The sequence below is a fragment of the Oncorhynchus kisutch genome, unplaced genomic scaffold (assembly GCF_002021735.2).
Source record: "Oncorhynchus kisutch isolate 150728-3 unplaced genomic scaffold, Okis_V2 scaffold1464, whole genome shotgun sequence".
Lineage (NCBI taxonomy): Eukaryota > Metazoa > Chordata > Actinopteri > Salmoniformes > Salmonidae > Oncorhynchus > Oncorhynchus kisutch.
In genome coordinates this window covers 21,987-45,138 of record NW_022263409.1, presented here as the reverse complement: position 1 = coordinate 45,138, position 23,152 = coordinate 21,987, and the positions used below count along the sequence as shown (strand labels likewise).

At 43.5% G+C, this 23,152-nt stretch overlaps 1 protein-coding gene and 2 non-coding genes across 3 annotated transcripts; all 3 read right to left on the bottom strand.

Annotated features, from left to right (window-relative positions):
* Nucleotides 1–4,405: 4,405 nt before the first annotated feature.
* LOC116366427 (nucleolar protein 58-like) lies at nt 4,406–18,702 on the bottom strand. The gene is made up of 12 exons (XM_031818535.1): nt 18,289–18,702; nt 17,592–17,668; nt 17,390–17,442; nt 15,833–16,094; nt 15,489–15,553; nt 10,792–11,199; nt 10,414–10,577; nt 9,584–9,718; nt 8,272–8,333; nt 5,921–6,063; nt 4,952–5,079; nt 4,406–4,846 (listed from the first exon to the last, which is right to left on the bottom strand). Exons 1-12 carry the CDS (start codon nt 18,331–18,333, stop codon nt 4,790–4,792), a joined length of 1,599 nt encoding a protein of 532 aa, XP_031674395.1. The 5' UTR covers nt 18,334–18,702; the 3' UTR covers nt 4,406–4,789.
* On the bottom strand, nt 9,438–9,521 carry LOC116366429 (small nucleolar RNA SNORD11B). Its single transcript, XR_004208272.1, has one exon. It is a non-coding gene; the product is annotated as a small nucleolar RNA SNORD11B (small nucleolar RNA).
* Nucleotides 10,660–10,739, bottom strand: LOC116366430 (small nucleolar RNA SNORD11B). The gene has a single exon (XR_004208273.1). It is a non-coding gene; the product is annotated as a small nucleolar RNA SNORD11B (small nucleolar RNA).
* Nucleotides 18,703–23,152: the final 4,450 nt, after the last annotated feature.

Genomic DNA, 23,152 nt, shown 5'->3' with positions numbered 1-23,152 from the left:
ACCTGCAATGATTTCGGGACGAAGTGGCCGTTCTCCGACACGTCAAATTCGATTATGGCTACATCAAAATGAGCACTGTATGCTTTTTGTTTTCCATAAAAATATAATGCTTTAAATAAATGGTGGCATGGATGGGGAGTTGATCAACGCCAGGAATGACCACGTTTGACTGTTACAAAGTAACACATTTGTAGGTTCTAAGATCACGTGGTCATCCGCCCTCCAATCAGAAATGAGAGAACACGTTAACCTGATCAACAGCTAAATTGGAATAATAATATATTACGTGTGGGGAGTGGGGGATGGGGGGCAATTTGGAGATAATAATATTGACATAACATTTGATCTTGTATCGAGTATATCTGGTAGCATCGCTGCCACAAACGAACTGAAGCAATTGTCCACTTGGTGGCGCCAGAGTTCCACCGACCGTCACTTTTTCCTGGTTGTCCTGTGTGGTACAGAAAACTGCATTTCAATGTTGAACGACTTGACTTCAAGACATCGTCAACGAAAATAACGTTAACAATAAAAATAGCCTGTCTTTTTTGTATCTGTCTGTAGAGCCTTGTATGATAAGTCCATTGTGAGAAGGCCTTCATAAAGTGTCCCTCCTAAATTACTTCAAAGATGTCTATGGCACTGGACTGCAGTAAGAGAGCTAAGGAGCGGATGGTCCTGGCTGCCTAAATGATTCCTCCACATAATAAACATGGCACTTTGGAGGCTTACTTTTATAATTAGACTTACTCAGTCACTATAACTAACTTCATAAAATGCCATTAGGCCTAATGAAGATACTGTATATGTAAGTTACTTGATTGGTGTCTTGTGAATCCACCTGTATGTGCATTATACGATAATAAATCACTTTTCTCCCGGGTAACCTGGTAGTTTCCACCAAAACATGGAAGTGTCATTCAAAAGCATTATAACGCATATAAATGTCTGGATTTGATGAGAGCTTTGATTCAGCATGAACATTCTAATCTGATGCTACCTGAGCCTGATGAGACCAATATTAACCACATTTAATGAACCCTACATTCACCCCATTTAATGAGCCCTACATTAACCACATTTAATGAGCCGAAGCACAAATTATTGTACTGTTATCCATTAGGTCCACCAGGACCTCACATGACTGTGAAACATTGTTGTGTTGTAACTTTAATTTATGACGTTCACCACACTAATCAGTGATATATTTTTTTAATGGGAAGTAATAGCTGGTTTAATTTTGTTAATGAAATAGTTGTGCTATTGTATTGTTCTGACTTCATGGGGCCGACTGGAGTGAATGTCATCGTTCACAATGTCATGAAAAGCTCCTCCTTCACTAGAACGGCCCGACTACAGACTATATCATGTCGGGCACATTAAGTGATGCTATGTTTTCTGTTATTTTTAGGATTTTATAGTTTGACACAACGTATTGGAAGATTTTTGGTCCCTCTGAAAGCCGAGGTCCGATAGTCACGGTTCACCACTGGATCTAAGCGAACGCTTCCATTAAACCTGTCCAGGTCCAGTCTGTCCAGTTTCTGCTAGTGCACGTACCACATGGCCACATTAATTCAGCCTTTTTTGGACTCATGGATGATCTAAGCCATGTCTTAAGCCTCCCCGGGGCACTAAAACTCCTCTCAGCCTCGACAGAGGAGGCAGGGACGACCAGCAGACGCCTTACTAAAGCTTCCACCTGACTGAAGAGACCTTTCACCTCTGGCACCATTTCCCCAATAATGCCAGCAACATCTGAGCTCGTTTGAATATGTATAATTAGTCCCAAACATGGCCAGCTGCACCTGCAGAAGTCTTGAATTCAATTCAGGATGGATATGGGCTGAGTATTCACTGTGTCCCAAGGTGTTTGTGAACTGGGCATCAGGATGGATATGGGCTGAGTATTCACTGTGTCCAAGGTGTTGTAGAACTGGGCATCAGGATGGATATGGGCTGAGTATTCACTGTGTCCAAGGTGTTGTAGAACTGGGCATCAGGATGGATATGGGCTGAGTATTCACTGTGTCAAGGTGTTGTAGAACTGGGGCATGGATATGGGCTGAGTATTCACTGTGTCCAAGGTGTTGGGTAGAACTGGGCATCAGATGGATAGGGCTTAGTATTCCTGTGGTTCCAAGGTGTTGTATAACTGGGCATCAGTATGGATATGGGCTGAGTATTCACTGTGTCAAGGTAGTTGTAGAACTGGGCTCTGTACAAAGAGCTGGCATCAGGATGGATATGGGCTGAGTATTCACTGTGTCAAGGTGTTGTAGAACTGGGCTCTGTACAAAGAACTGGGCATCAGGATGGATATGGGCTGAGTATTCACTGTGTCCAAGGTGTTGTAGAACTGGGCTCTGTACAAAGGACTGGGCATCAGGATGGATATGGGCTGAGTATTCACTGTGTCCAAGGTGTTGTAGAACTGGGCTCTGTACAAAGACTGGGCATCAGGATGGATATGGCTGAGTATTCACTGTGTCCAAGGTGTTGTAGAACTGGGCTCTGCTTGTCCTGCATGTGTCACCTTCTGACCTGAGATCTTTTGTTATGTCTTTGTTTTAGTATGGTCAGGGGCGTGAGTTGGGTGGGTTGTCTATGTCCCTTTTCTGGGTTTGGGGATTTCTGTGTTTATATACATTTCCACATTATTGACAATTTGATTTGATTTATTTTCTTAACTAGTAAACCAACACATTCTGAACAATTATAGTTTTAAGCAGTGTATTGGTAGTAAACATGCTACCTAACTCATCAACAATTATAGATACAAGCTAATAACAAGGTATATATGCTATCTTATTGAACAAGCAGCTTAACTCAAATAATGTGTGTGCTAGGCATCTCTCTCCAGGTTGTTGTGCTGCTTGGCAGGCTAGCTGCTCCATGGTTTCCTCCAGATATTGCCACTGTTCTCGCTCACACTGCCACCATCAGCTGTGTCTCTCCACCAGTTCCAGAAAGTCCACTCCTTGCGTACGTACTGTAAATATGATGAATCATAGATTGGCAAGGAAATCCTTTTCATCTTCACTGTCCAACTGCATTGTGACGGAGCTGGAACCAGCAGGAGGATGGAGAGGCCTTGAAGCTGTACGCTGCTGTGGTGCCAAACTGCTGCAGAACTTCACTTGGTAGTTCATGCTGGTAACAGGTATCACCAGCCAGCTTCAGTCCATACAGCACCAGGAGTAGAAACTACCCAAATACAGGTGAGCCAAGCTTGTCGCATCATACCCAAGAAGACTCAAGGCTGTAATCGCTGCCAAAGGTGCTTCAACAAAGTACTGAGTAGAGGGTCTGAATACTTATATCAAACTTTATTTGTCACATGCACCGAATACAAGTGTAGGCCTTCCTGTGAAATGCTGACTGACAGCCCTTAACCAACAGTGTAGGCCTTCCTGTGAAATGCTGACTGACAAGCCCTTAACCAACAGTGTAGACCTTACTGTGAAATGCTGACTGACAAGCCCTTAACCAACAGTGTAGACCTTACTGTGAAATGCTGACTGACAAGCCCTTAACCAACAGTGTAGACCTTACTGTGAAATGCTGACTGACAAGCCCTTAACCAACAGTGTAGACCTTACTGTGAAATGCTGACTGACAAGCCCTTAACCAAACCAACAGTGTAGACCTTACTGTGAAATGCTGACTGACAAGCCCTTAACCAACAGTGTAGACCTTACTGTGAAATGCTGACTGACAAGCCCTTAACCAACAGTGTAGACCTTACTGTGAAATGCTGACTGACAAGCCCTTAACCAACAGTGTAGACCTTACTGTGAAATGCTGACTGACAAGCCCTTAACCAACAGTGTAGACCTTACTGTGAAATGCTGACTGACAAGCCCTTAACCAACAGTGTAGACCTTACTGTGAAATGCTGACTGACAAGCCCTTAACCAACAGTGTAGACCTTACTGTGAAATGCTGACTGACAAGCCCTTAACCAACAGTGCAGCTCAATGACCGTAATAAAATATTTACCAAATAAACTGAAGTATAAAATGTAATAAAAGTAACACTAACGAGTCTATATACAGGGGGTACCGGTACCGAGTCAGTGGAGTCTATATACAGGGGGTACCGGTACCGAGTCAGTGTGGAGTCTATATACAGGGGGTACAGAGTCAGTGTGCGGGGGTACAGGTTAGTTGCGGTAATTTGCACATGTAGGAAGGGGTGAAGTGACTAAATGCGATATGTTAGTTTTGTATTTTGAATAAATGTACACACATTTCAAACTTGTTTAGCTTTGTCATTTGGTGGGGTATCGTGTGTAAATTGATGGGAAAAAAACTATTGAATCATGTTAGAATAAGGCTGTAACGTAACAAAAGGTGGACAAAGTCAAGGGGTCTGAATCCACCATAGCTGGAATGAAAGGAAATACCGCTGAGAAAATGGATTTAATCACTTATGGACAAAGACAGCAGAAAAACCCATCTTTAAAAAAAGGTACATCGTTAAACCAGTGGAGGAATGAAGTGTTTTAACATGGACATTGATATTGTAGACAGTCTATTGGGTCTTTAGTTGATTAGTAATAAGAGGTTACAGTAAACTAAAGGTTCATCTTAAACTCAAATCCACAGGAGGATTTACACACCATCATCAAGTCTCATAACAGATCAGCTGCTGGTCATTCTGAAATTACCTCCGTCTCCAGTTCTCTAGTCTTTAAACAGTCAGGCTGATACACGAGTCAGTCTGGTCCTGGTAGATACAACGACAACTAAAAGTCCTAATATACTACAGTTTCTCCCCAACCAGATTAATCTCCCTCTTCCTCCTTCACCTTTTTCTTCTTCTTCTTCTTCTTCTTTGACGACTGGAAGTCACAAGAAATAACAAATTAGTATGTTCGTTCAGTCAGAATGGCTTAGATGAGCAGGAATATATATATTCTGGAGGCATGTCCCCATCAGCTACGTACTTCCTCTGTGGGAGAGACGGTCGCCTCCTCTTCCTCTTCCTTTACGTCCATCGCCTCCTCCTCTGCTTTCTTGGACTTCTTTTTCTTCTTCTTGGGAGTTTCTTCTGCTGCCGTTGAAGCCTCTGGTTCTGAATGAAAACAGAAAGCACCGTGAGACAATAGCACTTAAGACGGCTGAGAACCGGTCTCATGTTATAGAACAGGATGGATGGTGTATTATGGGTTGTGTTCTATAACAGGATGGATGGTATATTATGGGTTGTTATATAACAGGATGGATGGTATATTATGGGTTGTTATATAACAGGATGGCTGGTATATTATGGGTTGTGTTATAGAACAGGATGGATGGTGTATTATGGGTTGTTATATAACAGGATGGATGGTGTATTATGGGTTGTGTTATACAACAGGATGGATGGTATATTATGGGTTGTGTTATATAACAGGATGGATGGTATATTATATAACAGGATGGATGGTGTATTATATAACAGGATGGATGGTGTATTATATAACAGGATGGATGGTATATTATGGGTTGTGTTATAGAACAGGATGGATGGTATATTATGGGTTGTGTTATATAACAGGATGGATGGTATATTATATAACAGGATGGATGGTGTATTATATAACAGGATGGATGGTGTATTATGGGTTGTGTTATACAACAGGATGGATGGTATATTATGGGTTGTGTTATATAACAGGATGGATGGTATATTATATAACAGGATGGATGGTGTATTATATAACAGGATGGATGGTATATTATGGGTTGTGTTATATAACAGGATGGATGGTATATTATGGGTTGTGTTATATAACAGGATGGATGGAATATTATGGGTTGTGTTATATAACAGGATGGATGGTGTATTATGGGTTGTGTTATATAACAGGATGGATGGTGTATTATGGGTTGTGTTATATAACAGGATTATGGCTAAGAGTTACTCAACTGACCTTCCACAGGTTCTTTCTTGGGTTTCTTGGTTTTGACTGTCACCGGTGTGGCCACCTCTTCCTCCTCGACCTCCTCAAACTTCCTCTTCTTGGAAACAGAGGGGAGGGTGGAGTCTCCGGAGGGGTCGTACACCTTCACGTCACTACGTAGACATGACAGAACGTTAGTTAACAGCACAGTTGGTAATTAGCCGACGGTCGATTGATTGGTTTAAAGGCTGTTGGTCGACCAAGATGTTTTAGTCGAGCAGTAGCAAGTCAATTTATGGCACATGAGACACCTTTCTGATTCACGACCATCTCAGTGAATTGTTTGCGCTTGATTGTTAGTGTATATCAATTCCCCATTACATATATCACCAGTACTACATTTACCCTTCATTCCTATCATTTACAATCTACAATGCTTGTTTGGTTATGGTAATTTCAGTTTAGTCTTTCAGCACTCATTGTTGGAGTGGACACATTGTTTGCAGAGTGCACAACCTATGCTACACTTGTGAGAGAAACTGTGTTTATAGCATTCCATTTACCAGTTAATTTAGTCCTTATTTTGTTTGGCAGCGCTCCTGTCAATGTTGAGTAAGAACGCAAACGCATAGAAGTAGACCTATATGCTGACTAGCCTGCGCGCGAATGTAGGCTTAAAAATGTGCCCATCTGATAGTATTTCTGATGGGCTTAACGCACCACTACTAATGACCTGTGGAGCTTCTCAAAGTAATGCTTTGTCACCTCAAAACAGCAAGCAAACATACCATTTTCCCATCCATTGAAAATTACAAAAGTTCCTCAATGTATTTGAAAAATATTCCCAGCTCTCTCCTTTTTGACCACTCGTGTCATGCTCGGATCCAATGGAAACGTCATAAAATAGGGCTACCTGATTACTTCCTATCTCTTGATCAAATAGCCTACATACAGATGTCTGTCCCGAGCTCACTGGCGGGGGAAACAGGGCCCAGTATATTTTATTAAATATTTCAAGCATGCCCCCCCCCCCAGAATTAAGTTGCGAGCATAGGGCCTCCCCCCCCAGACCAAGTTGATACAATGCTTCAACTATCGGTTGTCATGACCCTCTTTGGGTACAGCGAGCACCATCCCCCGCTGTCTCCTAAAACCAGGCTGCTGTGGTCAGGGAGGTCGTAAACAGAAAAAAACGTTTCAACAGAGATACCGACGACACTGAGCGTAAATATATATTGATTGCAATAGTTCCCAAATGAGCGTTCATATGCGAAGGATTAGCATTTAAATTGTTAGAATTATCACTGTCTAACAAGCCGCCATTAGGGCACATCCTCCTTTCTTTGTAAATATACTGCTCAAAAAAATAAAGGGAACACTAAAATAACACATCCTAGATCTGAATGAAATATTCTTATTAAATACTTGTTTCTTTACATAGTTGAATGTGCTGACAAATCACACAAATTATCAATGGAAATCAAATTTATCAAACCATGGAGGTCTGGATTTGGAGTCACACTCAAAATTAAAGTGGAAAACCACTTAGCCCACTAGGGCACATACCCTGTATCATTTCTTTGGAAATATATCTATTTTGTTTGTGTGATGCATTTCTGTGAATTACTTAGTAAATCAATTATTTTAAGACAATTGATGTATGGATGACTCAGTGAAGACTGGGTTCGTGCAGATAACCAACAATTTATGACGTTTGGAATGAGACTAATGTGAGGTAAATAATTCATTAATCAGAAGACTGAGATCAGATATTATATCTCTGAAAGTTATATTAGGAAAATTATAACGTTGTAATCGGAATATTTTCCTAGTTAATTACAGTTACATGATTAATCACATAATAATTAGAGAGTTATTTGATAAATAAGTCATCAGTTTTAATTATGCCAAAGACATGACAAAGACTTTACCAGAGAGACGCGACAGTCGGCCAGCTACCAGAGAGACGCGACAGTCGGCCAGCTACCAGAGAGACGCGACAGTCGGCCAGCTACCAGAGAGACGCGACAGTCGGCCAGCTACCAGAGAGACGCGACAGTCGGCCAGCTACCAGAGAGACGCGACAGTCGGCCAGCTACCAGAGAGACGCGACAGTCGGCCAGCTACCAGAGAGACGCGACAGTCGGCCAGCTACCAGAGAGACGCGACAGTCGGCCAGCTACCAGAGAGACGCGACAGTCGGCCAGCTACCAGAGAGACGCGACAGTCGGCCAGCTACCAGAGAGACGCGACAGTCGGCCAGCTACCAGAGAGACGCGACAGTCGGCCAGCTACCAGAGAGACGCGACAGTCGGCCAGTTACCAGAGAGACGCGACAGAAGGTTATTTACCCAATACAGTAGTCTCCAGGTGTAACTCACCTCCTGTGTTGGTATTTGTCAGACTTCGCCATGGCTTTGCCTGTTCCACTGATTCTTCTGATCTGAAGGGATAAACCAGGGTCAGCACAATATTAGGGGACCGGTAGAGTAGATGAGTAGGGGACAAGCAGGATATCACTGTTTAACTTCACTAGGGTAGGGGGCAACATTCGGGAATTTTGGATGAAACGCGTAGCGTTCCAAAACTAAACTGCCTGCTACTCAGTCCCAGAAGCTAGGATATGCATAGATTTGGATAGAAAACCCTCAAAAGTTTCCACAGTGGTTCAAATAATGTCTGAGTATAGCAGAACTGATTTGGCAGGCGGAAACCTGAGAAAAATCCATCCAGGAAGTACATTTGTTTGTTCTAGTTCTCTATACAATGCCATCACAGTATCCGTTGACTTATGACTCAGTTGCTATGCAGTTCCTATGCCTTCCACGAGATGTCAGCAGAATTTAGAAATGGTTTCAGGTTTGTTATTCTGAAAAATGCAGGAGTAAGAGCAGTCTGAATGACTGGACCCTACAGTGTCAGAGCTTTTTCATGCTCAATCCCGAGAGCCTGCCTTTCTTGTTTACCTTTTATATTGACAACGTTATTGACCGGTTGAAATATTATTGATTATTTAGGCTAAAAACAACCTGAGGATTGAATATAAAACATCGTTTGACATGTTTCTATGAACTTGACGGATACAATTTGGATATTTTGTCTGCCTGTTGTAACTGTTTGAGCCGTGGATTACTGAAGAAAACAAAGAGGTTTTTGGATATAGAGACTATCGAACAAAAGGAACATTTATTGAATAAATGAAAGTCTTAGTGAAACCATATGAAGATCAAAGGTAAGGGATTCATTTTCTCTCTATTTCTGACTTGTGTAACTCTGCTTGGCTGGTTACCGTTTTGTAATGGTTTGTCTGCTGGGCGATGTTCTCAAATAATCACATTGGTATGCTTTCGACCCCTAAAGACTTTTTGAAATCTGACAGTGGTTGGATTCACAAGAAGTTCATATTTAAAACTATGTATAACACTTGTATGTTTTCAGATTTTTTAAATAATGAGTATTTCTGTTTTTGAATTTGGCGCTCTGCAATTTCCCTGGATGTTGGCCAGGTGGGACGCTAGCGTCCAACGTACACCAGTGAGGTTATTAATGCAAGCTCAGATGAGGTAGTGACTGAAAAGCATCAGGTAGTTTCAGGACTGTTGACATTAGTCATCATCATCACTGCTTGGCATCTCATGTGGGCTGGTTGTTTGGGCCTCTAGCAGTAAGGGGCAGAGAGAGAGAGCTACTTACTCCCTTCTCCTCTAGGTGGCGTAGTCTGGCCTCCAGCTTGGCACGGTTCTCAACTCCCATCTCAGCGTTTGTGTCCTCTCCCAGGGCATCGTAGCGGATCGCCAGAGATGCTTTGGCTGCCAGCATCCTGGAGATCTGAGAGGAGAGAAAGAAGCTTGACTAGAACATGACAGCAGTACTGTAGTGTGGAGAGACATTCTGATTAGAACTAGATCACACCTGGAACATGACAGCAGTACTGTAGTGTGGAGACATTCTGATTAGAACTAGATCACACCTGGAACACGACAACAGTGCTGTAGTGTGGAGAGACATTCTGATTAGAACTAGATCACACCTGGAACACGACAACAGTGCTGTAATGTGGAGAGACATTCTGATTAGAACTAGATCACACCTGGAACACGACAGCAGTACTGTAGTGCGGAGAGACATTCTGATTAGAACTAGATCACACCTGGAACACGACAACAGTACTGTAGTGTGGAGAGACATTCTGATTAGAACTAGATCACACCTGGAACACGACAACAGTACTGTAGTGTGGAGAGACATTCTGATTAGAACTAGATCACACCTGGAACACGACAACAGTACTGTAGTGTGGAGAGACATTCTGATTAGAACTAGATCACACCTGGAACACGACAACAGTACTGTAGTGTGGAGAGACATTCTGATTAGAACTAGATCACACCTGGAACACGACAACAGTACTATAGTGTGGAGAGACATTCTGATTAGAACTAGATCACACCTGGAACACGACAACAGTACTGTAGTGTGGAGAGACATTCTACTTCTAGTGATGGCTGGAACAAAAGCCTCACCTTGCCCTTGTTCTTGGCCGAGGTCTGTCCCACCAGAGAGGCGTGGTAGATGAGACCATATTTGGGCGTGTCTCTGCGCGTCTTCAGGGCTCTGAACAGGGCCTTCTCTGCTCCCAGGATCTGGACTGTGGAGGCCGGGTGCTTGGCCAGGTTCAACAGGGACCCTGTCAGAGAGAACCAGAGCATTTAGGAGCAGTTTGGGCGTTTCCAGCTGCCTACTACAGGTGTCCAGGTAAAAGGTTTTAATTCAAGCTCAGATGAGGTAGTGACTGAAAAGCATCAGGTATCAGGATTGTGACATATAGTCATATTAATCACCGCTTGTTTTGTGTTGTGAATGATTCCTGCTGTGTGATTGGCCGTTAGATCATGACTCACCAGCGTGTGAGATGAGCCGTGCCCCTACCAGTTCCCCCACCATGACAGTCAGGTTGGGAGCGATAGCCATCATCCTGTTCTTCAGATAGTCGTACAGTTGGGTGCGGTACTCTGTAATCTCTATCACCTGGTCACACAGGTGCATGATGTTGCCGATGTCCTCCTCTGACACCTCCGTTCCCATGGAGATCTCTGCAGCCAGTTTGACCTCTGCCTCCACCTCCTCGGGGAGATGCTCAGACAGGTCGGTGGTTGCCACGTTGGTACGAGCGCCTATCTTCCGAACACTCTTGCAGTAGGCCAGGTTGTCAGTGATGATCTTCCCCACCTCAGGGAAGTGCCAGCCGTACCACTCCCTACAGCGCATGATGTAGTTGTTGAGCTCCTTGTCCAGGTCATCCAGCAGAGCTGCACAGATCAAAACACCAGTTACACCTGTTACTGAGCTACAGCCCATAATACTAGTTACACCTGTCTACAGCCCATAATACTAGTTACACCTGTTACTGAGCTACAGCCCATAATACTAGTTACACCTGTTACTGAGCTACATCCCATAATACTAGTTACACCTGTTACTGAGCTACATCCCATAAGACTAGTTACACCTGTTACTGAGCTACAGACCATAATACTAGTCACACCTGTTACTGAGCTACAGACCATAATACTAGTTACACCTGTTACTGAGCTACAGACCATAATACTAGTTACACCTGTTACTGAGCTACAGACCATAATACTAGTTACTCCTGTCTACAGACCATAATACTAGTTACTCCTGTCTACAGCCCATAATACTAGTCACACCTGTTACTGAGCTGCAGCCCATAATACTAGTCACTCCTGTCTACAGCCCATAATACTAGTCACACCTGTCTACAGCCCATAATACTAGTCACTCCTGTCTACAGCCCATAATACTAGTCACTCCTGTCTACAGCCCATAATACTAGTCACTCCTGTCTACAGCCCATAATACTAATCACTCCTGTCTACAGCCCATAATACTAGTCACTCCTGTCTACAGCCCATAATACTAGTCACTCCTGTCTACAGACCATAATACTAGTCACTCCTGTCTACAGACCATAATACTAGTCACTCCTGTCTACAGACCATAATACTAGTCACTCCTGTCTACAGACCATAATACTAGTCACTCCTGTCTACAGACCATAATACTAGTCACTCCTATCTACAGACCATAATACTAGTCACTCCTGTCTACAGACCATAATACTAGTCACTCCTGTCTACAGACCATAATACTAGTCACTCCTGTCTACAGACCATAATACTAGTCACTCCTGTCTACAGACCATAATACTAGTCACTCCTGTCTACAGACCATAATACTAGTCACTCCTGTCTACAGACCATAATACTAGTCACTCCTATCTACAGACCATAATACTAGTCACTCCTATCTACAGACCATAATACTAGTCACTCCTATCTACAGCCCATAATACTAGTCACTCCTATCTACAGACCATAATACTAGTCACTCCTGTCTACAGCCCATAATACTAGTCTCACCTGTTACTGAGCTACAGCCCATAATACTAGTTACTCCTGTCTACAGACCATAATACTAGTCACACCTGTCTACAGACCATAATACTAGTCACACCTGTCTACAGACCATAATACTAGTCACACCTGTTACTGAGCTACAGACCATAATACTAGTCACACCTGTTACTGAGCTAGACCATAATACTAGTCACACCTGTTACTGAGCTACAGACCATAATACTAGTTACTCCTGTCTACAGACCATAATACTAGTCACACCTGTTACTGAGCTACAGACCATAAGACTAGTTACACCTGTTACTAAGCTACAGACCATAATACTGGTCACTCCTGTCTACAGACCATAATACTAGTTACACCTGTTACTGAGCTACAGACCATAATACTAGTCACACCTGTTACTGAGCTACAGACCATAATACTAGTTACTCCTGTCTACAGACCATAATACTAGTCACACCTGTTACTGAGCTACAGACCATAAGACTAGTTACACCTGTTACTGAGCTACAGACCATAATACTAGTCACTCCTGTCTACAGACCATAATACTAGTCACACCTGTTACTGAGCTACAGACCATAATACTAGTCACACCTGTTACTGAGCTAGACCATAATACTAGTCACACCTGTTACTGAGCTACAGACCATAATACTAGTCACACCTGTTACTGAGCTACAGACCATAATACTAGTTACTCCTGTCTACAGACCATAATACTAGTCACACCTGTTACTGAGCTACAGACCATAAGACTAGTTACACCTGTTACTAAGCTACAGACCATAATACTAGTCACTCCTGTCTACAGACCATAATACTAGTTACACCTGTTACTGAGCTACAGACCATAATACTAGTCACACCTGTTACTGAGCTACAGACCATAATACTAGTTACTCCTGTCTACAGACCATAATACTAGTCACACCTGTTACTGAGCTACAGACCATAAGACTAGTTACACCTGTTACTGAGCTACAGACCATAATACTAGTCACTCCTGTCTACAGACCATAATACTAGTCACACCTGTCTACAGACCATAATACTAGTCACACCTGTCTACAGACCATAATACTAGTTACACCTGTTACTGAGCTACAGCCCATAATACTAGTTACTCCTGTCTACAGCCCATAATACTAGTTACTCCTGTCTACAGACCATAACAGTAGTTACTCCTGTCTACAGACCATAATACTAGTTACTCCTGTCTACAGACCATAATACTAGTTACTCCTGTCTACAGACCATAATACTAGTCACACCTGTTACTGAGCTACAGACCATAATGCTAGTTACTCATGTCTACAGACCATAATACTAGTCACACCTGTTACTGAGCTACAGACCATAATACTAGTTACTCCTGTTACTGAGCTACAGACCATAATAGTAGTCACACCTGTCTACAGACCGTAATGCTAGTTACTCCTGTCTACAGCCCATAATACCAGTCACACCTGTCTACAGACCATAATACTAGTTACACCTGTTACTGAGCTACAGACCATAATACTAGTTACACCTGTTACTGAGCTACAGACCATAATACTAGTTATACCTGTTACTGAGCTACAGACCATAATACTAGTCACACCTGTCTACAGACCACAATACTAGTCACTCCTATCTACAGACCACAATACTAGTCACTCCTATCTACAGACCATAATACTAGTCACTCCTGTCTACAGACCATAATACTAGTCTCACCTGTTACTGAGCTACAGACCATAATACTAGTCACACCTGTTACTGAGCTACAGACCATAATAGTAGTCACACCTGTCTACAGCCCATAATGCTAGTCACTCCTGTCTACAGCCCATAATACTAGTCACTCCTGTCTACAGCCCATAATACTAGTCACTCCTGTCTACAGACCATAATACTAGTCACACCTGTTACTGAGCTACAGACCATAATACTAGTTACTCCTGTTACTGAGCTACAGACCATTATTGTCCCACCTGTCTACAGACCATAATACTAGTCACACCTGTCTACAGCCCATAATACTAGTCACACCTGTCTACAGACCATAATACTAGTTACTCCTGTCTACAGACCATAATACTAGTCACACCTGTCTACAGCCCATAATACTAGTCACTCCTGTCTACAGCCCATAATACTAGTCACTCCTGTCTACAGCCCATAATACTAGTCACTCCTGTCTACAGCCCATAATACTAGTCACTCCTGTCTACAGACCATAATACTAGTCACACCTGTCTACAGACCATAATACTAGTCACACCTGTCTACAGACCATAATACTAGTCACACCTGTCTACAGACCATAATACTAGTCACACCTGTCTACAGACCATAATACTAGTCACACCTGTCTACAGACCATAATACTAGTCACACCTGTCTACAGACCATAATACTAGTCACACCTGTCTACAGACCATAATACTAGTCACACCTGTCTACAGACCATAATACTAGTCACACCTGTCTACAGACCATAATACTAGTTACTCCTGTCTACAGACCATAATACTAGTCACACCTGTTACTGAGCTACAGTCCCTTTACATGGACAGAGTAAGACAGGGATCAGTCACACCTGTTACTGAGATACAGTCCCTTTACATGGACAGAGTAAGGCAGGGATGAGTCACACCTGTTACTGAGCTACAGTCCCTTTACATGGACAGAGTAAGACAGGGATGAGCAACAGGCTTCCACTGGCCCACGTCCTGTAGGCTCGCGGACACACATCCCTGTACTGGGGAGAGAACTCAGTCAGAGTCTCAACTTACGGCTGAGAATTAGAATAACAGAATGGACAAGGTGACATTTTCACACGTGGTTGTGCATCAGCAGTCACGTCATTGGCCTGTCAGCATTTTACTGTGTTATTGATAAGTTAACCGCTCGACTAACTTAGCAATCACAGTAGTCGAATTACCGACCAGGGCCCATTGATCAGTCATCTTAAAAACTGCACTAATGTGCCTAGTCTATAGCAGAATTGTAGGAAATGAACGCTAAAAGTTAAATTCTCTTCACTGTCACGTGAGGGGGCCGCTAAAATGTTTTGCTTGCAAGGTGGGGGGGTAATGTGAGATGTGTGAGGTTGTTGTGGCCCCCACCCCCATCAAAGATGCCCTGGTCTAAGAGGAGGTACTTACAGATAGCTTGAACGATCATGGTATCCACTTTGTCAGGGCTGAACTTCAGCTTGTAGCGGGACAAACTGAGGAAACAGAAACAGGTCAGGATCTGCCATTGCAGCCTTTCAGGTCTTCTATGAATACGACAGAGGGAGGTGCTGCCTCAGGGGTAGTGACGAATGCTGAGGAAATCCACACGAGGTTTCAGACAGCATGATATAATCATCGGCAACACACACACTACATATTGATGTGAGTAAATTATAAAGTGTTTGTAATGTCTTTTGTTATAAGACTAGTTGGCGTCATTTAATGAGATCCTAATAAATCCAAAACACCAAGCGTTGTCTTTTTCACCCTACCTGTGAGCCAGTCCCAGAGACATGGCGCTGATCTCCCGGGGGGGCAGCCCAGTGATCAGGGACTCCATCTGTGTCCTGATGCCTCTCATCAGCTCTGCCACCGCAGGGCTGTGGACACAGCTCAGGTTCAACTTCTCCTTGATGACGCCCCCCAGCTTAGCGTCGCTGATGGCCAGCTGTTCATGAGCTTCTTTAGCCACCACTTTCTTTAGGACCTTCTTCAGACTCTTCCCCATCTTCCCTTCCGTCATGGCCGTGGCCGCTGGACAGAGGAGAGATACGGTTACAACATGAGGACAGGCGAGACGTGTACACGCTACAGCACTCGGGAGTCTAGTTCTGTGAGCTTGTGTGGTCTACCACCTTGCGGCTGAGCCGTTGTCGCTCCTAGACGTTTCCACTTCACAATAACAGCGCTTAGGAATGGCTTGTTGGAATGGTGGCATCCTATGACGGTGCCACATTGGAAGTTACTGAGCTCTTCAGTAAGGCCATTCTATTGCCAATATAAAACATGTATATATTCCACTTCTATTAAACCAGGTGGCCAGTTGAGAACAAGTTCTCATGTGCAACTGTGACCTGGCCAAGATAAAGAATAGCAATTTGACACAACAGTTACACATGGAATAAACAAAACAGTCAATAGAAAAAGTATATATACAGTGAGTGCAATGAGGTAAGATAAGGGAGGTACGGCAATAAATGGGCCATGGTGGCAAAGCAATTACAATATAGCGATTAAACATTGGAATGGTGGATGTGCAGAAGATGAATGTGCAATTAGAGATACTGGGGTGCAAAGGAGCAAGATAAATAAATACAGTATGGGGATGAGGTAGGTAGCTGTTTACAGATGGGCTATGTTCAGGTGCAGTGATCTGTGAGCTGCTCCGACGGCAATGTTTGTCTATGGAGATTGCATGGTCGTGTGCTCGATTTTATAAACCTGTCAGCAACCGATGTGGCTAAAATAGCCAAATCCAATAATTTGACAGGGTGTCCACATACATTACATATACAAACGACTGTTATAGTTCCAACATTTAGACACAGGACATTAGTAATATGTATTTATTCATAGACTCAACACCTAAAGACTTCTGCATGCTTCCCATCCCAAACAGTTGGGGATAGTTAGTGCATATCTTCAGAAACGTGTTTGTTTGGTCTTCGGTCAGGTGTTTTCCCCAGATGTTTGTGCACACTTCAACGATACTTGTTTTCCATGCACATTTTCAAACTTCCTAAATACTGCACCTAACAGCTTACGTAGATTTAAAATGGTAAAAATAAAAATAAAGGGGAGAATGATATTTCTTGAGTCATCTTCAATTATTACTGACTAGTTTGAGGAAGTGTATACTGGCTATGGCTTCTCAAGTTGGACAAACACTATTATTGCCGCTTTTCTCATTTTTTCAAGCAATGGTCTTTTAATTAAGGGAGTATGCGAACACGCTGTTGGTTCACCTAGCTGAAGCATGCAGAAGCCTTGACTGACAGCCCTTGTGCACTAACTGGTAAACTATAGTGAGGTGAAAGTATTCTGTCTACCTGCCAAGGCCTCTGTTGTGTCCTGGAATTTCTCAAAGTGCTTCAACTTCACTCTGGAAGGAGAAATGGTGGCGACATGTTATTTGTCAACTCCAGAAACATGTTCCTTATGCTGATAATGTGTAATACTACTGTTCATTGACAACGTATTCCCCTCGAGAATCTAAACACTCCTCTCTCCAGACATGGGGCCATAACTCACACTTTGTTGGCCTTCTCCGGAGTTTCGAACTCCTTCCATAAACTGTCCACCTCTTGGAGCTTTGACTCATCGAGGACCTGAAACAAAAAAAGATTTAAAGTTCTATCAAGTACACGGGCATACCATACATTAATTGCATTAACTCAACTCGGTTTACATGTGTTGTCATTAAAACCCGTCAGTAATGTGTGACAAGAAAGCCAGCACGCGGTCCCTCCAAAGTACCACGCACCAGTTATGCTAACTTGGAAGAGAAGCCTATTTGAAATGTTGGGTAAACATTGGCAACAAATAAATTATTTAAACTTCGAAAATAGAACGGGTTCAAATAGTCGCATAATTACAAAAGCCAAGTCCAGGGTAGCAACGTATCTGTATATCCAGCAGATCTAGGTAACTTGCCACATGCAACGTGGTTGCTTAACTGCAGCGTGTTGAATGAGAAGGCCTCGTTGCGGAAAAGGTTTGCATGCGAGAACTACCACGACGACCTAAATAGAGAAGCCATGTGTACTATAAACAATGTTAAACAGGTCTTGACATTGAAATACTTTGTATTTTAATACAATATCTAGCTACTCCAGGAAAATAACGTATTTAGCTAGCTACACCGCGAACCCGGTTCAATGATTGAAAATTGTCATGCACCCATCTAAAATTATTAGAATTTAGAATACAACTTTAGCTAAATACTCACTTTAAATATTGCATAACCAGCAGCGGTTTCAAATAAAACAAGCATCTCTGACGCTTTTTCACCAAGTTTAAACCCGAAACAAACTTATCTCCTAGAAAGCCTTCGCTAGTCGCAGTTCCAACGGGAATGTGTTCCACGCGGTGATCTGTGTGCCTCACCCGGAAGCACGTCCTCTCTCTAACATCGCGAGAAGTGGCAGAGTGAACTATTTGGAGACAAACAAATCCGACGAGAACATTTTGGTCGCGAACCGCGTACACGTATTTTGCAGTTGTTATCGCGCTTATGTTCCTAGCGCCAACAGTGCATGTTCCTTCCATACAGTAAAACCTTGCAGTACAAAAGGATACACGCAAATCCCCCCAAAATAAGCCAGGAATTAATCCAAAATAAAAAACGTATATATAAAAATGTACTGTCACACACCAGTTAGTTGTTTTACAGGGTCAGCTATGGTAGTACGGAGCCCCTTGAGCAAATTAAGGTTAAATGCCTTGCTCAAGGGCACATACTTTTTTTTACCTTGGAGGCTTGGGTATTCAAAACCGGGAACTTTCTGTTACTGGCCCAACATTAACCACTAGGCTACCTAGACAGAAATGTAAATATATATATATATATATATATATATATATATAGACATTATGGACAGTATATAAATAGAAAAGGTGTGTACAGCAGCAGTTATATAAAGTACCACAGTATGAGTCATAATACCCATAAAACCTAGCGGTCAAACATGGAAATGGTTCCAATCGTTTTTTCCACCATTCATTTTTCCCATAGGGGATTTTTGAAACACTTAAAATCAGGGCTGTGTTTCATGTACGCTTACCCTAGTGTGACGTTTTGATTACCATCTAAATCTCTCTCGGAAAATATTACTTTTATCAATATATTCGCCTGTAGTCGCCCCCCCCCCCCCAAAGGAAATGCTAATTAGCTGCTAATGTGGCTATCATACAGAACATACAGAAGGTAAGAATCTCTGGATTAACTATATAATGTTAGCTAAATGTAGTAAATAATAAATTGGCCACATTTTTTAAATGGACCATTCTGTGAACTGTCTTGTACAATTTTAAATTGACACAATACCTGTTAGCAAAGTTGTCAGCGAGAGATGACATGCAGGAGCTTCCAGGCATTTGCAGTTTTGCATGATGTCTGTTTTGATGATCATTTGTATTTTCAAATCTGAGAGTAAATTGAGACTAATATATTGATAAAAATCACCTTGTCCGAGAGAGACTTAGATGGTTATGAAAACGTAATGCCAGGGTAAGCGTACAAGAAACACAGACCTTATTTGAAGTGTTTCTAAAATCCCCAATGGGAAAAATGAATGGTGGAAATACCACTGGAACCATTTCCCTCTTTGACCGTTAGGTTTTATGGGTATAATGACACCTCTACACTGGGGCTATATGGGATGAACCAAGACTAGAATACAGTATTTACATATGAAACTTCTCAACGGCTGGCCATGCCTTCCTCCTGACTACTCCAACCTCGGGAAAACAGCCCCCCCCCCCCCTCCCCGCCGCAGCTACTCGCCCACGCCTCCCCAGCTTCTCCTTTACCCAAATCTAGATAGCAGATGTTCTGAAAGAGCTGCAAAACCTGGACCCAAACAAATCAGCTGGGCTTTACAATCTGGACCCTCTATTTCTGAAACTGTCCGCCGCCTTTGTCGCAACCCCTATTACCAGCCTGTTCAAGCTCTCCTTTGTATCATCTGAGATCCCCAAGGGTTGGAAAGCTGCCACGGTCATCCCCTTCTTCAAAGGGGGAGACACCCTGGACCCAAACTGTTACAGACCTATATCCATCCTGCCCTGCCTATATCCATCCTGCCCTGCCTATCTAAGGTCTTCGAAAGCCAAGTCAACAAACAGATCACTGACCATCTCGAAACCCACCGTACCTTCTCCGCTGTGCAATCCGGTTTCCGAGCCGGTCACGGGTGCACCTTAGCCACGCTCAAGGTACTAAATGATGTCATAACCGCCATCGATAAAAGACAGTACTGTGCAGCCGTCTTCATCGACCTGGCCAAGGCTTTCGACTCTGTCAATCACCGTATTCTTATCGGCAGACTCAGTAGCCTCGGTTTTTCTAATGACTGCCTTGCCTGGTTCACCAACTACTTTGCAGACAGAGTTCAATGTGTCAAATCGGAGGGCATGCTGTCCGGTCCTCTGGCAGTCTCTATGGGGGTACCACAGTGTTCAATTCTCGGGCCGACTCTTTTCTCTGTATATATCAATGATGTTGCTCTTGCTGCGTGCGGGCGATTCCCTGATCCACCTCTACGCAGACGACACCATTCTGTATACTTCCGGCCCTTCCTTGGACACTGTGCTATCTAACCTCCAAACGAGCTTCAATGCCATACAACACTCCTTCCGTGGCCTCCAACTGCTCTTAAACGCTAGTAAAACCAAATGCATGCTTTTCAACCGTTCGCTGCCTGCACCCGCAAGCCCGACTAGCATCACCACCCTGGATGGTTCCGACCTAGAATATGTGGACATCTATAAGTACCTAGGTGTCTGGCTAGACTGTAAACTCTCCTTCCAGACTCATATCAAACATCTCCAATCCAAAATCAAATCTAGAGTCGGCTTTCTATTCCGCAACAAAGCCTCCTTCACTCACGCCGCCAAACTTACCCTAGTAAAACTGACTATCCTACCGATCCTCGACTTCGGTGATGTCATCTACAAAATTGCTTCCAATACTCTACTCAGCAAACTGGATGCAGTTTATCACAGTGCCATCCGTTTTGTTACTAAAGCACCTTATACCACCCACCACTGCGACCTGTATGCTCTAGTCGGCTGGCCCTCGCTACATGTTCGTCGCCAGACCCACTGGCTCCAGGTCATCTACAAGTCCATGCTAGGTAAAGCTCTGCCTTCTCAGTTCACTGGTCACGATGGCAACACCCACCCGTAGCACGCGCTCCAGCAGGTGTATCTCACTGATCATCCCTAAAGCCAAAACCTAATTTGGCCGCCTTTCCTTCCAGTTCTCTGCTGCCTGCGACTGGAACGAATTGCAAAAATCTCTGAAGTTGGAGACTTTTATCTCCCTCACCAACTTTAAACATCTGCTATCTGAGCAGCTAACCGATCACTGCAGCTGTACATAGTCTATCGGTAAATAGCCCACCCAATCTACCTACCTCATCCCCATACTGTTTTTATTTTATTTACTTTTCTGCTCTTTTGCACACCAATATCTCTACCTGTACATGTTCATCTGATCATTTATCACTCCAGTGTTAATCTGCTAAATTGTAATTATTCACTCCTATGGCCTATTTATTGCCTACCTCCTCATGCCTTTTGCACACAATGTATAAAGATTCTTTTTTTTCTATGTTATTGACTTGTTTATTGTTTACTCCATGTGTAACTCTGTGTTGTCTGTTCACACTGCTATGCTTTATCTTGGCCAGGTCGCAGTTGCAAATGAGAACTTGTTCTCAACTAGCCTACCTGGTTAAATAAAGGCGAAATAAAATAAAAAGTGGGTAAAACGGTATGTGAAGTCCATGGAGAACAAGAGCACCTCCTCCCAGCTGCCCACTGCACTGAGGCTAGGTAACACGGTCACCACTGATAAATCCATGATTATCGAAAACTTCAATAAGCATTTCTCAACGGCTGGCCATGCCTTCCGCCTGGCTACTTCAACCTCTGCCAACAGCTCCGCCCCCCCCGCAGCTCCTCGCCCAAGCCTCTCCAGGTTCTCCTTTACCCAAATCCAGATAGCAGATGTTCTGAAAGAGCTGCAAAACCTGGACCCGTACAAATCAGCTGGGCTTGACAATCTGGACCCTCTATTTCTGAAACTATCTGCCACCATTGTCGCAACCCCTATTACCAGCCTGTTCAACCTCTCTTTCATCTCGTCTGAGATCCCCAAGGATTGGAAAGCTGCCGCAGTCATCCCCCTCTTCAAAGGGGGAGACACCCTGGACCCAAACTGTTACAGACCTATATCCATCCTGCCCTGCCTATCTAAGGTCTTCGAAAGCCAAGTCAACAAACAGGTCACTGACCATCTCGAATCCCACCGTACCTTCTCCGCTGTGCAATCTGGTTTCCGAGCCGGTCATGGGTGCACCTCAGCCACACTCAAGGTACTAAACGACATCATAACCGCCATCGATAAAAGACAGTACTGTGCAGCCGTCTTCATCGACCTTGCCAAGGCTTTCGACTCTGTCAATCACCATATTCTTATCGGCAGACTCAGTAGCCTCGGTTTTTCGGATGACTGCCTTGCCTGGTTCACCAATTACTTTGCAGACAGAGTTCAGTGTGTCAAATCGGAGGGCATGCTGTCCGGTCCTCTGGCAGTCTCTATGGGGGTGCCACAGGGTTCAATTCTCGGGCCGACTCTTTTCTCTGTGTATATCAATGATGTTGCTCTTGCTGCGGGCGATTCCCTGATCCACCTCTACGCAGACGACACCATTCTATATACTTTCGGCCCGTCTTTGGACACTGTGCTATCTAACCTCCAAACAAGCTTCAATGCCATACAACACTCCTTCCGTGGCCTCCAACTGCTCTTAAACGCTAGTAAAACCAAATGCATGCTTTTCAACCGGTCGCTGCCTGCACCTGCATGCCCGACTAGCATCACCACCCTGGATGGTTCCGACCTAGAATATGTGGACGTCTATAAGTACCTAGGTGTCTGGCTAGACTGCAAACTCTCCTTCCAGACTCATATCAAACATCTCCAATCGAAAATCAAATCAAGAGTCGGCTTTCTATTCCGCAACAAAGCCTCCTTCACTCAAGCCGCCAAGCTTACCCTAGTAAAACTGACTATCCTACCGATC

What these genes read in the sequence shown, in the direction of transcription:
- LOC116366427 (XM_031818535.1), bottom strand. Translation starts at nt 18,333, where the DNA reads ATGCTTGTTTTATTTGAAACCGCTGCTGGTTATGCAATATTTAAA. An exon ending in GACAAATACCAACACAGGAG is followed by an intron (nt 6,064 to 8,271) that starts GTGAGTTACACC and finishes ATGTCTACGTAG; the next exon opens with TGACGTGAAGGTGTACGACC. An exon ending in CCGTCTCTCCCACAGAGGAA is followed by an intron (nt 4,847 to 4,951) that starts GTACGTAGCTGA and finishes TGTGACTTCCAG; the next exon opens with TCGTCAAAGAAGAAGAAGAA.